Source organism: Lutra lutra, chromosome 9 (assembly GCF_902655055.1).
Source record: "Lutra lutra chromosome 9, mLutLut1.2, whole genome shotgun sequence".
Lineage (NCBI taxonomy): Eukaryota > Metazoa > Chordata > Mammalia > Carnivora > Mustelidae > Lutra > Lutra lutra.
The window spans coordinates 108,958,790-108,974,319 of NC_062286.1; the positions used below are offsets into that span (position 1 = coordinate 108,958,790).

The window sequence follows — 15,530 nt, forward strand, 5'->3', positions numbered from 1 at the left end:
CTCAGAGCCACCCTGTGGACAATGTGGGGAATGGCAAAGCAATCTCGAGGCATGCCAAGGACAGGAGGCTATAGGCACAGTCTGTGACACAAAACACAGTGAGGAGGAACGGGGCTGTGCTCAGGAAAGAAAAATGGCGACAAGTCAGAGCACAGTTCAGCAGTATGACAGAAGAGAAGCAGACCAAGAAAGGCAATAGAATTTAACCTTTGGTGTTACCTTCAGCCACATGGAAACCTTGAAACTTTACGGGTTGTGCATAGTTGATCATTGTAGACAAATACGGATGGATGTTAGTGGTAGCACCTACATATTTATAAGACGCCATCCATGCCTGTTCATCTTCCACGGTCACCAGGCCCTACGAGCACAATGAAAGGAATATACATGTTGAGGACTCAGGTGGGACAGGAACCTGCTACAGACGTCCTCACGAAATACGACCTGCACGCATGAACTGAAAGAGAAAGACCTTTTCTTCCTCCATTTTGCTACAGGATAATTTTAAAAGCACCTGTCTCTGGTGCCTGCCTGGTTCAGTCAGGAGAGCAAGAGACTCTTGGTCTCAGGGTCATAAGTTCGAGCCACACGTTGGGTCTGGAACATACTTTAAAAAAAAAAAAAGGTTCATGTCATCATAGCCCCTAATAATATAAAAGGAGATAATAATAAAATATAAGGCTTCTCTCTTACATTTTTCTAAGATTGCCAGAGGACTTTAAGGTATACTGAGGTTCATAGCAATCTATGGAAATATGTAGCAAGTATTATCATTTATAATCTCAAAAATTGTGGCATAAAATGGAAAAACAACTTCAGTATGTATCAGAATCCCCTGGAGGGCTTGTTAAAACATACATTCCTGGACCTCATCTTTAGAGTTTCTGATGAAGTGAGTCTGTGGGGGAGGCCCAAGTATTTCCTTTTCATCTAGTTCCTAAGTGGTAATGACGTGACTGGTCTGGGGACCATATTTTGCTTAACACTGGTTTAGAATTTAAGCCACATATAGTAGTCTATGGTACTTTTTAAAAAAGCTTATTCTGAAAATAATCTGATAAACGACTACAGAGGACATGTCAAAATTGCATCATTTTACATAGAGGTAAATTATTTTGGTTTATTTCTTGGTAAATTGGAACAAAATAAACAACAAAAACAATTCCTTCAAAAATGATCCACATTTTGTTGAGAGCTAGCTCTGAAAACCTGATGAAGACTCACTTTATTGGAGAACTCAGAGGATGAGGTCCAAGAATTCATGTTTTAATATGCCCTCCAGGGGATTCTGACACACACGGAAGCTGTTTTTCCACTTTGTGCCATAATTTCCTGCATCGACTGATACAGGTGGATGAACTACTTACTTAGTCCATTCCTATGGACCAGTCCTTGGAATGGACTAGTGAGAAAAGTGGTCAGATTATCTTATCTGATGATTTAACAATCTGAGCATTCTAAATCCTCAAACTGATTTCACCAATAAAAGCCTGAGGTAAATAATCAAATAATGTAACTTGTTTTCATTTTTAGTCATTTCTTTATATGTCCCATCCACCCAAACAAGGGCAGGGGCTGCGTGACTCCTTTCTTGGGTATCTAATGATGGTAAGTAACACCAGGACCCTGTGTTGGGCAGTGGGCTGAATTCCTGCATGCACAACTTCATTACTGTTAGTAATCATGTGGAGTAAGGAAGAGAGTCCCACCCACTGACCATGTGAGAAGACCGGGGCCTTGGGGATGAAAGCGATTTGGTCGCAGCTATTCAGCTAATACACGGCAGTGACCAAACACTAACCTCTGCTTTGTTGACCTCAATATCCTCTGAAATTCTAGAAGAGAAGTTCATGAACATGATGGGGGGGGGTTGAGATTGGTCTTATCCAAACTTACTCTTTACACAGTAAGCAGATAGTGTCTCACTCCAAATAAGATAGGGCCCCACAGACAGCCAGACATGATGTTCTCCAACTCCGAAGAACGGGAATCAAATTACAAGGCAAATTCCTGTCTGTGCCTGCCACCAATCTCCCACCCATAACAAACCATTCGCCTGGACTCAGAGAAACCACTGTGCTACCATGAAGAACGTCAAAGAGGACAAAAGAAATAAAAAATGGAACTCGATTCATAATAAAGTCCGTATCTAAGAACACCAAATTGAAGTCCTAGAATGCAGGCAGTGTAAAATTAAATTAAATTAGATTAATTAATGATCTTTTAAAATGCCAGTGTAGTCGGAAACAAGATCACCTTCCTAGTATGCTGGAACATCTGATGACCTATTAGGTCATTTTTATTTTCAAATTTGATGTGTTGACGATTATGTACTCTTGTAGAAATGAAATCTCTAATGCCAACTAAGTGTCTGACTGTACTAAACACTTATTTTCAGGAAAACCATCTTATTCACCTGCCTTCGTTTTGTGATTTTTATCAGGATTTATTTCACCACTGTGAATAATTCTTTCTTTTGAAGACTCTTGCAATGAGATGCATTAAGCATGTGAATATGGTAAACAGTAAGCCTGACATTCCACGGGTGGAGGTGGGAGGGACACAGGGTTAACAACATTTAGTACAAACTGTTCAATATTACGGGGGCACATTTGGTACTCTGTAATGAAAGCAAACTACACAAGGAAATTATTTTCTTACCTTTTTGTTGATTTCATGTTCAAGGTCATCTGAAGCCTAAATTAGAGAAAGACTAATTTGTTTACTTCTCTAAAGGGCAAAATTCCAAATTTACCAGCCATGTATATGTTAATGTTTAAATAAATATGGGTAAGCCTGTTATTGTTTTTATTTGTGAAGGTGGAAAATTACTGATGACATAAAGCCATCAGCAAAATAAGGAGGAAAGATACAACAGCCTGACTTATACACCAGAAAAATAAATCTTAATACTGTCTCCCCTCCCTTCTTGATAGTCTTTCCTATTTAGATGTTTCCTTACAGTAGATTAATTATTTCGTCATGGGGTTTAGGAAATCATTTGATGTGGCCACCTCTCCTGATATGTAAAGGGCAGGCAAGCATGAATGGTTACTCGATTCAGCATTCATGTGTGGCTAGTGATAAAGGCTTTATGTGGTAAGGGAGCGTCAAGGTAGGCACTGAGTCTTAGTAGGCATCCAAGAGTCCCAAAATAGAGGCAATACTCTCTATCAGAAGAGGGAGGGTGTAATCAAAGTGTTCCTTTGGCGTTGCTCTTCCAACACTCTCCCAATTTCAACTACTACCAAATGGATGCACCTACCTACACCTTCAGCCACTGTCTTCAATGATTAAGAATCCTTGCCCCAAAACATCACCATGAATACCATCCACTCCCCCCTTCTCCAGGAACTCACAGACAGTTATGCCTTCTCTCCCTCTCGCAAGCCTAATCTCTCCCTCTCTATGGCCCCACTTCCAAAAGTTTGCAAACACACTCCAGATTCATTCCTTCTAAAAATAACGCTCCCTTGACTCCTCTGATTGCCATTACCCCCCAGCCTATTCCTTGCTTCCCTTTACAGCAAAACTTCTCAAAAGTATAGTCTCTACTCATTCACATCTGTCTGTTTCCGTGGTCCCCACCACACCCTTGCAACTTCTCTTTTCAAGGTCACCAGTGACCTCCATGTTGCCAGCACCGGAACTCTGGAGTCTTCTTACTGAGTTAATCAACAGTAGTCAAACACCAACCACTTTGCCAGGGTCCAGGAGGTGGGAGAAATGGGGAGGTGTTGGTCCAAGGGGACACGTGTCTAGTTATAAGAGTAGAACGTTCTGGGGATCTAACGAACAGCATGTTGTTCATATTTAACATTTTACTGCATACTTGAAAGTTACTCAGAGAGCAGATCTTAAATGTTCTCACCACATAAACACACACACACACACACACACACACACACACACACACAGGTAATTATTAGGCGATGGAGATATTCACTTACCTTATTGAAAAAATCATTTCAGAATATATACAGGTATCAAATCATCGCTTATACACCTTCAACTTACACAATGCTATGTGTCAATTATATTTTAATTAAGCTGGGGGGAGAACACCTCTCTTCTTGTCTTCCACCTGTTCTCTTGGCTTCCTTGATCTCATCGATTTCCATCCTACCTCTCAGGCCATATCTTGCTGCTCTTTTCTGGCCTGCCGTCTCTGCCTCTTCCCATAGGTCATCTCACTTATTTCCATGGCTTTAAATCCTATCTCCTGAACTTCCAGTTTATATCTCTAGCCCCACCTCTCTTCTAGTACTTCTAGTTCTAGATACAGGTGATTACGATGCTCACAACGGTGAAGATGAAAATGATAACAGAGCAGCAGTAATGAAGGCCTTAATGGGAATGACCATGTGCTAGGCACCACCAGAAGCTCTTTACATATTCTAGACCCATCAACTCTTCAAAATGGACCAGTGAGGTAGGCACTATCTTCACCTTGCAGTGTAGAAAACCTAGGCACTGGGAGCTTCAGTTAACTTACCTGAGGTTACACAGGTAGGAAATGAAAGCAGCATCAGGGGTCAAGGCTATGGGTGCCTTGGTGGCAGTGCACCGGAGTATCTCACAGCCCTCAAAGATCCTGTCCCACTTGAGACACTGAGTTCTTCCTCTTCCAGTCTTCCCCACTATCCACCCAGGTCCTCAGATTCAGACACAGAGAGTCATCTCGCTTCCCCATTCACTCTCATTTGCCCACATTCAGTCCATCAGCAAGTTGGATCATTTGTGTTTCCTCAGTTGACATTGAACCCACTCAGTCCTGTTTCTACTGTCCGGTTTAAGCCTCAGGGTCTGGCTGAGTGCAACAGCCTGGCCTAACCACTTTTCCTGCGTTCTCTCTTATTCCCTTCTAACCAGTCTCCATATGGCAACTGTAGTAGTTTTTCAATAACCCCTATCAGGCTGCCCTGCTCCCTTCTTTGAACATTTTTAGGGGCTTCAGATTCCACTTAAATTAACATCTGAGTCTCTCATAGTAGCTTCCGAATCCCACGCACCACCTAGCTCTTACCTGCCTGTATGATCTCATCTTGTTTCCTCTGCCCCTCACTCAGCCCGCTCCATTCAGTGTCTCTGCTGCTGTTTTCCCATAACTGGGGCCCTTCCTCTCCTTTTGTGCATGGCTGGTTCCTCTTTACCTTTGGGTTCTGGTTTTCTTATTCCTTCAACCTCGTGATTCTCCCTTTTAGCCCTCATTTTTACTTTCATAATAGTACTTATCACAAATTGTATTTACATATTTGATGGTTTGTCGTTGTTTCCTATTCTCTTCCAATAAACTTCCATCAGTTTCCAATAAACTTCCATCATCTAAGCTCCAGGAGAGCAGAAACTAAGCCTGTTTTGACCTTTTAGGGTTGTTACAGCCTAGGCTATGCCTGGCACGTAGTAGGTACATAACAGCCATTTTTCTTGGCTGGATGGAAATACGTTCATGTTTATTCTACATTAGGAGGGAGAGGAGAGAGCTAATTGGTAGGACTAGTTTTCTAACAAGGACTTGCTTGGGATAATCAGGTAGGTCATTTCCCCAATGACTTCATTGGGACTTCAATAGGCTGCTGTTGTTGTCTCCCTATTCACCTAAAATAATGCAATAAATGATACTACTTAAAGGATACTGGAGAAACAGGTGGTGGCCAACAGTGAGGATGGCTAATGAGCCATTCAAATATCCTTTCTAACTTACTGCCCATAGCTTGCATTAAGATATTGATTCTGGCCACCCAACATAGAAGGGGGAATTATAGGCTACTTTATTTTCATGTGGTTGTCACATTTTTAAAATTTCATAGCTATTAGCTACTACCTCTTCTTGACAGTCTTGAAAAAAAAAAGGAATACTGAGACTCTGACCTTCTTGACACTATTTGCAACAGCCTCCTTGTGGCCCAAGTCATCAGCAGAAAGTTCGTTTCCAAATTTGTATTCGGGGTGAGCTTCCTCCTCTTGGTCAGCTGTGTGCAAGACAAAAGAAAAATCCATGAAACCTAATTACTGCCCATCAGTCAGATCTTCAGAATCTTGGGTGGAGGGGAAGAAGGAAGCTAAATGAAGATGGGAACATTTAAACAGGCAAATTTTTTTCAAGTAAAATTCTCACTAGCTCTCAAGTTCAAGGAGCACATCTTGTTAGCTGTTATTTCTTGCCCGTCTAGCATGATGTTGGACACGCGTGTTGCTTAATGCATTTCTCTTAAGTGAGTACTGATTTCCATCCCAGTACACTCACTGTAAAAATTAAAGCCTCAAGTACTCAGGAACAGCTGTGACTCTCAAAGGGTGTTATGATCTTCCCTGGGACTTAGGGAAAACACAAGGAAGGTATAAGAAGAGGAAAATACACTTGATCATTTTTAAAAAGAGATTAATGTGTATGTGAACGTTATGGGTATAGTGACTTGTGGCCAGGAGTGGTGAGACATAAAAGAGAAAGAGCTTGGAAAGACTAGACTGCACCTGTACACCACCTTTGAACCCGGGCTTAGGTTTCAGAGACTCTAGAATCATTCCTAGAGCTCATGCCAACTGAGAGGCTGGAAATGGGAGCTAGATAAAGCCGATGGCCCGGGAGCATGGCCCAGGCTGTGAAAGGAGGTACAGAAGCACCGGTCCAGTCCAGAAAGTGACAGGAACTGTGGCATCTTCCTGAGGCTGGTACCCTCCCAAGGCTGTCAGTGGAAAAAAGATATCCACTAGAAAATGACACATGTTGGTGTGAGATCTGGATTCCCATGATTCCTCATTCTGCAAAAAACTCCCAGGTTAGGAATCTGCCTAAAAACTTGTCAGGATCAGGAGAAACCCACAGGCCTCCCGTCAAGGCCAACATAAATCCACACTGTCACAACACAGGGCTTGAGGGACCCCTACTGGAAACAACAGTGAAATAATTTCTGAGTATGGACTCCTGACAGCGGGAAGCAGACCCGTAAGAAGTGGCGTTGTGTGTGTGAGTGTGTGTGTTTTAAGCATGTTTAAAATGTGCAAACAACTCAAGAATAAGATTTCATCACTTCTAAGATGCATTTTTTTCACATAGTAATATTTCTGATGTTGTAACGTGTTCTTCTAATTGATGCTGTTTTACAATTACTTGGAAGCAGCTTTCTTTCCTAGTCATTATAAAATAATGTTGTCTTTCAACTGATGGTGTCTTCGATCTGGAATTTCTTGAGGGATTGCTTTTTGCAAAGTGTTATTTTTTACCATCTGTAAAACTTAACCTAAGTTAAGGAACTGATTTTTACATAATATTCATCTTTTCAAATTTTAGAAGTATTTTATTGACCTTTTCAAATAATATTCTTTTCAGGATTTTATTCTGAAATCATGTTCAGGTTTATTATTTGCCAAAAAAAAAAAAAAAAAAAACAACCCACAAAAAAACCAAAACGTGAAATAATAGGGCAGAATGGTTGACAGCATTTTCCAAACACAGCTCCAAGAATACCTCTCCTACATGCACTTCTAGAATGTGATCTTGCCCCTCACCCACCCCCTCGAAGCTGGGCGGGCCTTAATTTTGCTTTGATGAATGAAATATACAGGCAATGATGATGGGCCAGTTCTGGGCATTGTTCTTAAAGTAGTTTAGCAGCTTTTGTATTCTGCCTCTTGGAAAACTGGCTTTCACGGTGTGCCATCTAGAACCTTGGCCACCATGCTGTGAGAAGCCCAAGCCACATGGAAAGGACAAAGGGAGGAGTTCTGGTCCTCAACCCTGCTGAGCTCCCCACAACAAATGCCAGCCACAGGAGTGGGCCATCTGGGACATCTGGCCCAACTGAACCGTCAGATGACTCCAGCTCTGGATGTCATCTGCCTGCAAATGCATGAGAAGCTTAAGGGAAAATCATCAGTGTGAGCCCAGATGTCCCCACAGAACTATGGGAGAAAGTAATAATGTGTTATTTAAAGCCTCTAGATTTTGAGGCGGTTTGTTACCTAGTAATAGAAAATTATAACAGTCACCAATTAAATAATTCCAGGTATCTCTGCCTTCTTGGACACTCATTGCCATGTACAATATATGAAAGTCAGTCAGTATTTGTGTTCTCTGGGAGTGGGGCTGAACCCCTGGTTTGGACACACAACACACACCGTCCCGGTGAAGTCTGTTTCATGGTGAGCCATCTTTATAAAGCTCTCTTTTTTACTGAGATTAGTTAATTCTCACGACTTTCAGGTTTTCACCTATAGTAGCAAACCTTCCTAAAATCTACTCATATATTTCAGATTTTCATATAATAAGTGGAGAGAGTTTCTCCAAGTGTTTCTACATTATGTAGCCCCAACCGTGACGTAAATACAAGACAGTAGTCCAACCAGTAGACACACAATTTTGCTAATCAATTTTCATACTACATAACGGAGAAAGAATTTTCTAAAACATTCCAGACCTTTCAAAAGGTCCATTTAAAGCCAATCATTATGGCTGTGGCTATATGGCCCAAGTAATGTAGAGGATAGTAGCAAATATTCTGATTTTTTAAGCAAGGCTACCTTTGCTAAAATCACCTACCTGTCTTGGTAATTCTGGTGAGCTGGTTATTTGAAAGAATATTAACTGGAAATTTTAATACTGGCTTTGAATTTCCAGTTCATTTCATGTGTGCGCACAAACCCATCATTTCCCTGAGGGTCCCTATTTGTGTTCCTTTCGTGGTAACTTGCCTTACTACTATCATCATTAACAACGCTGAAGTTTATGTTTTTGTTTATAGAAAGGATTACAAAATGTTCTTTTTATTCCAACCCCTTGCCTTCTATAGCAAGGATTCTCTGGCTCTGAATTTCAGATGAGCAGCTGATTGCACAACAGGAAGGGAGATGACTAAGCCACAAAAATTTAGTGCCCATGTAAACTGGAAGGAACATTTGGGAAAATATCAAAAAATACCAAAATATGAAAGTTTGGTGCTTGAGTACACACCTGACTAATTAGACTTAAGCCATCACATTATGTAAAAGGATCCATGGAGACAAACTCATGTTTTTCTTATTTTAAAAATTATTTTTGTGAGCACCTGGCTAGCTCTGTTGGAGAGCATGTGACCCTTGATTTTGGGGTTGTGAGTTCAAGGCCCACGTTGGGTGTAGAGAGTACTTAAAAATAAATAAATAAACTTCTAAAAAATATATTTTTGTGAAACATAAATTAGAAGAAAACTGACTCACCACTTTCTATTTCCTCTTCATTATCATCCTCTAGGATGCTAACCGGGGCAGCAGATTCTCCAGCTTCCATCATGCTTTTCAAAGCCTCGAGCTGTTCTGTTATTCAAAACAAATAGGAAGGAGATGGTGACACATGCCAGATGACTTGCAAAGCCCGAGTCCTAAGATCAACACCAAGAAGGGAATGTATAGTCTAAGTCCCTTGTGGTTACATTCCTAAGGTCACTGTCTCACCCAGATCTGCTGGTCAGACTTCTCTTGGGATGTGCAACCTTCATCAACATTTGATGAAGGACTATGGGACATCGGTGAAATGCCCAAAGTTCTGGTCCTAAATTGAGAGGAAGCCTCAGTCACTGAGAAGGATTTAAGTCTTGGTGCCAAAGGCCCACAGTTTCGAGAATAATGATGTTAAGTGACAGGAAAGAGACAGGCACACCGGAGAGTGATACAACTTCAGAGAAAAAGTATCTGTGATCGACAGACCCGAGATTATTATTCTCACATATAAAAAGCCCTTATACGTCAGTAAGACAAAGAATTTTGAAAATGGAAAAACATGTAGAAGCACGTTATAAATAATGATATTATCAAGAAACGAGTTACTAAGAACATTACTATCAAAAAACTAGAGTCTTGTTCTCCTTCGACCCATCGGACACACATACGTACAAGCTGGCCAAGAGCCAGCAGTAAGAGTATCACTGGGAAACAGGCATTCTCGTGTATTGTGGGGATACTGTAAGTTGGTACACTTTTTCTGAAAGAAAGTATAACAAGATACATCACAATACAAAAATGCGTACATGTTTTGGCCAACCGATGTGAATTGCACCAACTGATTTCAAGGAGAAGCTGTGCAAATCGGACAAAACGAACACTGACTTAGGTTTATCATTGTTGTTTTTATAGTAATAAAAAGCCATCGACTTGGGACTGGTTAAACGGTAGCTTATCCCACACAACAAATTCTATGGAGTGTTTCACACATCAGAAGTCAAGTTAGTATGTAGTAACATTAGTAGGAATGTAAGTATACTTAATTGGTTTTATTAAAGATAAAAAAAACAGCATATTTTTGAAAGATTTTATGTATTTATTTGACAGAGACAGAGCTCACAAGTAGGCAGAGCAGCAGGTAAGAGAGGGGTGTAAGCAGGCTCCCCGCTGAGCAGAGAACCCAATGTAGGGTTCGATCCCAGGACCCTGAGATCATGACCTGTGCCAAAGGCAGAGGCTTTAACCCATTGAGTCACCCAGGCTCCCCCCCAAAATCAGCATATTTAGACTGATCCCAGTTTTATAAGAAATGTATGTCTAAACATGTAGCTGTAGTACATGTATCTATGTGTAAAATACAGTGCTATTTTATTGTGTTCTTATATTTTTCTTTGTTTTCATTTTCTCATGGTATTACTTTTGTAATAATGATTACTATAATTTAAAACTGAGATATAGATACAGTATATATATACACATATATATGTGTATACACACACACACAATGGAATACTACTCAGCCATCAAAAAAAGAAATCTTGCCATTTGCATGATGTGCATGGAAATAGAGTGTATTATGCTAAGTGAAATCAGACAGAGAAAGGCAATTATTATATGATCTCACTGATATGTGCAATTTAAGAAACAAAACAGAGGAGCATAGGGGAAGGAAGGGAAAAATAAAACAAGATGAAGCCAGAGAGGGAGACAAACCATAAGAGACTCTTAATCATAGGAATTGAACTGAGGGTTGCTGGAGGGGAAGAGTGTGGGGGTGTGGAGTAACTGTGTGATGGACATTAAGGAGGTTATGTGATATAATAAACACCTGGGTGTTATATAAGACTGATGTGTACCTGAACTTTACTTCTGAAACTAATAATATACTATATGTTAATTAATTGAATTTAAATTTAAAAAATAAAACTTAGAATACCTAGGGTAAAAACACAATGCAATCATCCCCATATTTCATGTTACCAATTCACTGAATTAAGAGACTAGCCAAAAGAAAATATTTTCAAAGAAAATCTCTAGGGAAAATACAGGGGAAATATCTATATAAAATCACTTCTCTCTCGCCACACATACACACATTCATGCATTCTCACATTCACCTAGGACCCCAAGATATGTGTATTTCACAGAGGCAAACTGTAAAGGGAAAGCTTTTAAGAGGACTTTAAAGCATATTAACTGAAAAAAAAAAAGGAGTTCCTTCTATCTTGGTAAATTCTAAAATGCCTCTTTCACTTTCTTCCCATTTTGCCTCGGGATCATTCCAAATCCTGCATCTTATGAATATATGAATATGCTTTTCCCACTGCAGGAACCTACACTTAAATGTCAGTGTGGCCACTTTGCTCTGAAAAGTAAATGCAACACTGTTATGCTCCCTTCCTCCCCCAAATCAGTGGTTTTAAAATAGATTTCATTTTAGACAGCTGAACTGTCCAAACACACAATGTGTGCATGCTTTATCATTGGTGTGTCTTTGACTTACTTTTTTCAACCTCAGGTTTCAGCCGCTTATTTTTGATGAGTATTTTTCTTTTGAGGTCATTGGGGGATGGTAAGGGCCTGCCTGGTTCAAGCTAGAGAAAAACAGAAAAGGCTGAATTAATGATGTGCTTCTTCAGTCTCATTCCCAGCCCAGTGTGAGCACGGAGGCCTGTTATACAGCCCAACATCCACTAGATGGCAGTCAGCACAGTTTTATGTTTTCATTCCCCAAAGTCTATCAGCCTACTGCAGGAAACTCTGCCTTAGACTGCAGACTTGACATCTACAGTCTCCCAGAGCTGTGCAGAGCTACTCCACCTTCCCCAGCAGGAGCTAGGTCTGACCTGGAGTGCTGCTGGGCGAGGGGCTCATGCTCAACTTCCGATCTTGCTCCTTTTATGTATCGGGTAAAGTACAAGGAGTCATTGAGATGGCGGGGGTCACAACGGCTTTCCCGGGCAGAAGTCGAGGGCTCCCTTGATCCCCTTAAATGTTAGGTTGTATTAGGAAGCCTGTTTACTCAGTAGGCTGATGTAACCCCAATACTTGGGATTATGGTTTTGTAGGTTCAGTAAGAGAATCAAGAAGGGAGTGGTCAGTTACCAAAACCTGACCTCTATTGTGATTTCATTTGCCTGGATTTATGGCTGCAAAGGCAGTGTCCTTTCTTCTATCACCTCTGACCCATACAACTGCGCCATATCTAGTCACCCCCTCCCCATTCTCTCATGCATCCACATATGCACCCACCCACCCCTCCATCCACCCGTCTTCTCCATGCATCCACTCGTTTTTTCAAAAGTAATCTTTATGCTACTTATTACATGCAAAGCACTATGCACTCCTATGTCTGTGTTGCCCCAAACAAGGCTCTTTGCCAAAATTCTGCTTCCTTCCAAAGCCTGCTATAACCGGTCAATTCCCCGGGGATCTCTCTTGAACCTGGGTATCTCTAGTGTTCAGTATGTCACAGGCCATCCTCCTCTGTAGCTCTAATTTTACCTGTGTTCTGTGTCTCCCCCCTGGCCCCCCTCAAGACTGAAAGCTTTTCACTTCAGGGAGGTCCCACTCCCATATGTATTCACATACGCTCCCCACAACATTTTCCACGTATGTGCATATCACTCTGCAAAGAACACAGTAGTCTTTCCACAGGAACAAGCACCTTAGCCCAGTCAGAAAAGTAAACAGAAGGTCTAGGTAAAACAAAAATAAAATTAATAAAAATCCGGGCTGTTTCTTAGTTTGGGTTCCCTCAGAATCAGTCTCTGAGAAAAGGATGTGAACAGACCCAAAGTCTCTTTGGGAGGCAGCCGCAGGAATGTCCAACCGGAGGGTGGGGGTTAGGAAAGTGAGAAAAAGGCGGCAAGTAGCCAACCCCAATGGGGTGTTATCAGGCGAGTTGTCACTGAGGGGAGCAGGCGTGTGGTCCTGCTGGGGAGCCTGGCAGCTGGTGTAGATCCCATGCTCTGGAGCTGTCCCTCCTGCTGCGTGAGGGGACTGCGGGGGAGGGGTGTGAGCTCTGCAGCCCTTCTGGCCTGTCCTTCCCATATGGGCAGAGCCTGCTCTGGTGACCAGAGCACCCCACCTCACCTGAAAAGCCGCAGGCACTGGCAGCCATAAGCAGGCCAGTGTACAGGGAAGATAGAGAGCGAGCGCAATGCAGGGCTGGATCCCAGGACCCTGGGATCATGACCTGAGCCAAAGGCAGAGGCTTTAACCCACTGAGCCACCCAGGTGCCCCAATCTTTGTTTTATGAAGCAAGTTACAGGTGTAAAAATGAAGCTCAAAAGTTTTAAGTATACCATTTTCCAAGTGTTTGTTAGTTGTTGTTGTTAAGATTTTATTGTATTTCTTTGAGAGACACAGAGAGAGAGTGAGTGAGCACGTGTGCAGGCAAACACACGAATGGGGGGAGGAGCAGAGGGGAAGGGAGAGGGACGGGAAAAAATCTCTCAAGCAGACTGCACTGAGCATGGAGGCTGACCTGGGGCTCAATCTCAGGACCCCGAGATCATGACCTGAGCTAAAACCAAGAGTCGGACACTCAACCGACTGAACTACCCAGGTGCCTCCATCCCTCCACCTCCGCCCGATTATCTGTTTTGGAGTTGGGAGCTTGAACGTCAGACTCTTTTGATTTCAATTTAGGGGACTTCTTACAGCAGTGGGGTCCTATGGGTGCTGAACCCTATGTGCACATTTTATTCACCTGGAGGGTTTTTTTAAAAAAACATCATGATCAGGCCTTACCCCAGATCAGTTCAAAATCTCTGAGTAAGGCCCTGGCAAAGGTATTTTTAATAGTCCTTCTAGATGGTTCTATCAGGCAACCAAGTTGAGAACAAATGCTGAGCATAGACCCTTGGCCAGTGGGCATTTTGTGAAACTTTAGGACAGAGATCTCAAAAACCATAAAGGCCTTGAGACCCTTTAAATTAAAGTGAACCAGATGTTTACTTTATGTCTCTCTCTACACATCTGTCCAAAGCACGAAAGCTTTCCATACCAATGAATTTAAATAAATACGAAGATCTTTAGTCCTCTAGCACTACTTGACCCTTTAGAAATGAATTTCAAAACAAATCCATTCAGGTTAGAAATATGGTTTGCTAAAAATACATACTGGATGTGATTCAAGTGCTTGTTTCAACAGGAGATCCCCAAATAGATCTTCGCAATATTTGGACATCTTGTACTGCTGATATTTGCTGGAGAGAGAGAGAGAACTGGCATTCGTAAATTCAAACATCCATTATGTGTCCAAGAACAAGAAACATCCATTCCTAGGTGATTCAAAACTCCCACTCTGCAAAATCCATACTTGTGCTCTTGATGCTAAATGAGACACTCAGTTACATGCCAGAGACTTTAACTGGAATGGTTTCAAAAGCAGATCCTAACCTCCCCCCCCAAATAAGAGCTGGAAGGCAGAATAAAAAATGGCTTTCAAGTTCATCAAGTCTGCTTTCCAATCCACTGCCACATCTTCCAGCTCAGCGGAACTTTGAACAAGGTGTCCTGATCGCTCACCATTTAGAGGGAGCATCTCTAAAACACAGCAAGATGACTTGTTTTTTCCCCTTTGAATTTTCCTTTTTTTTTTGAGGTTGGGGTGGTGGTACTGGTGGTACTGGTTTGAGGCTTTTCTTTTTTCTTTTTTTTTTTTGCATAAGACTAAGTGTCCTTACCACTACCCCCAAACCATTCAGCTCTTTAAAAAGATGTAGAGCAGCAGTGGGAATCAGGTGGTAGATATTTCAAATAGAACTCGTCGTTATACCTGCAGTGATTTTCAAAGGAGAGAATTACAGGATATTCGGATGTGACAAATGCGGTTTCCTTGATGGCTTGAATAACATCCTTTAAAGATAAAAAGTGTTAATGAGAGAGAAGAGCCAAAAAACAAATTAAGGCACCTGAACCCATTCAGAGACTATTAGTTTTGGCTTTTCAGAAAGTCCGTTCTGGCAATTAAGACCTGGAGATCCCATTCACCTTGATACCGGCACAGGGAGAGCCCCCTTGCGGTTAGACCCAAGCACAGCTAATGGTTAATGACAATTTTTTTTCAAAGCTACCGTGGACTGCTCCAAAATTATGATGCTATTAACTGACAAGGAATTTCGTCTCAAGGGCATGCTGGCTCCTTGCTCGATTACCTGGCAAGACAGGTTCAGAGCTCATCTTTCTTGCTGAAGAGCAGGTGGGGTTTTGGCTACATTTCATTAATTCGATGAAGATTCCTGTGACATTCGCAACATCCCTTGTTTCTGATTAGCCTGATGAAAATGGCGGTGGGGGGAGGGGTCAGGTGACGAGGGAGGCTGTT

The 15,530-nt window shown here is 41.7% G+C and overlaps 1 protein-coding gene across 9 annotated transcripts in view; it reads right to left on the reverse strand.

The window, feature by feature from the left end:
* The window catches only part of PLCB4 (phospholipase C beta 4), a 426,130-nt gene that overhangs the window by 62,295 nt on the left and 348,305 nt on the right, over positions 1–15,530 (reverse strand). For 7 of the 9 annotated variants that reach the window (XM_047745405.1, XM_047745397.1, XM_047745401.1 and 4 more), the window contains 7 exons: positions 14,982–15,061; positions 14,325–14,409; positions 11,699–11,789; positions 9,196–9,291; positions 5,872–5,972; positions 2,662–2,697; positions 220–361 (listed from right to left, as the gene is read on the reverse strand). In XM_047745405.1, the coding sequence (XP_047601361.1) occupies positions 220–361; positions 2,662–2,697; positions 5,872–5,972; positions 9,196–9,291; positions 11,699–11,789; positions 14,325–14,409; positions 14,982–15,061 (631 nt within the window). The remainder of the gene's footprint in view (positions 1–219; positions 362–2,661; positions 2,698–5,871; positions 5,973–9,195; positions 9,292–11,698; positions 11,790–14,324; positions 14,410–14,981; positions 15,062–15,530) is intronic. The other 2 variants (XM_047745406.1, XM_047745403.1) reach the window with 1 other exon arrangement.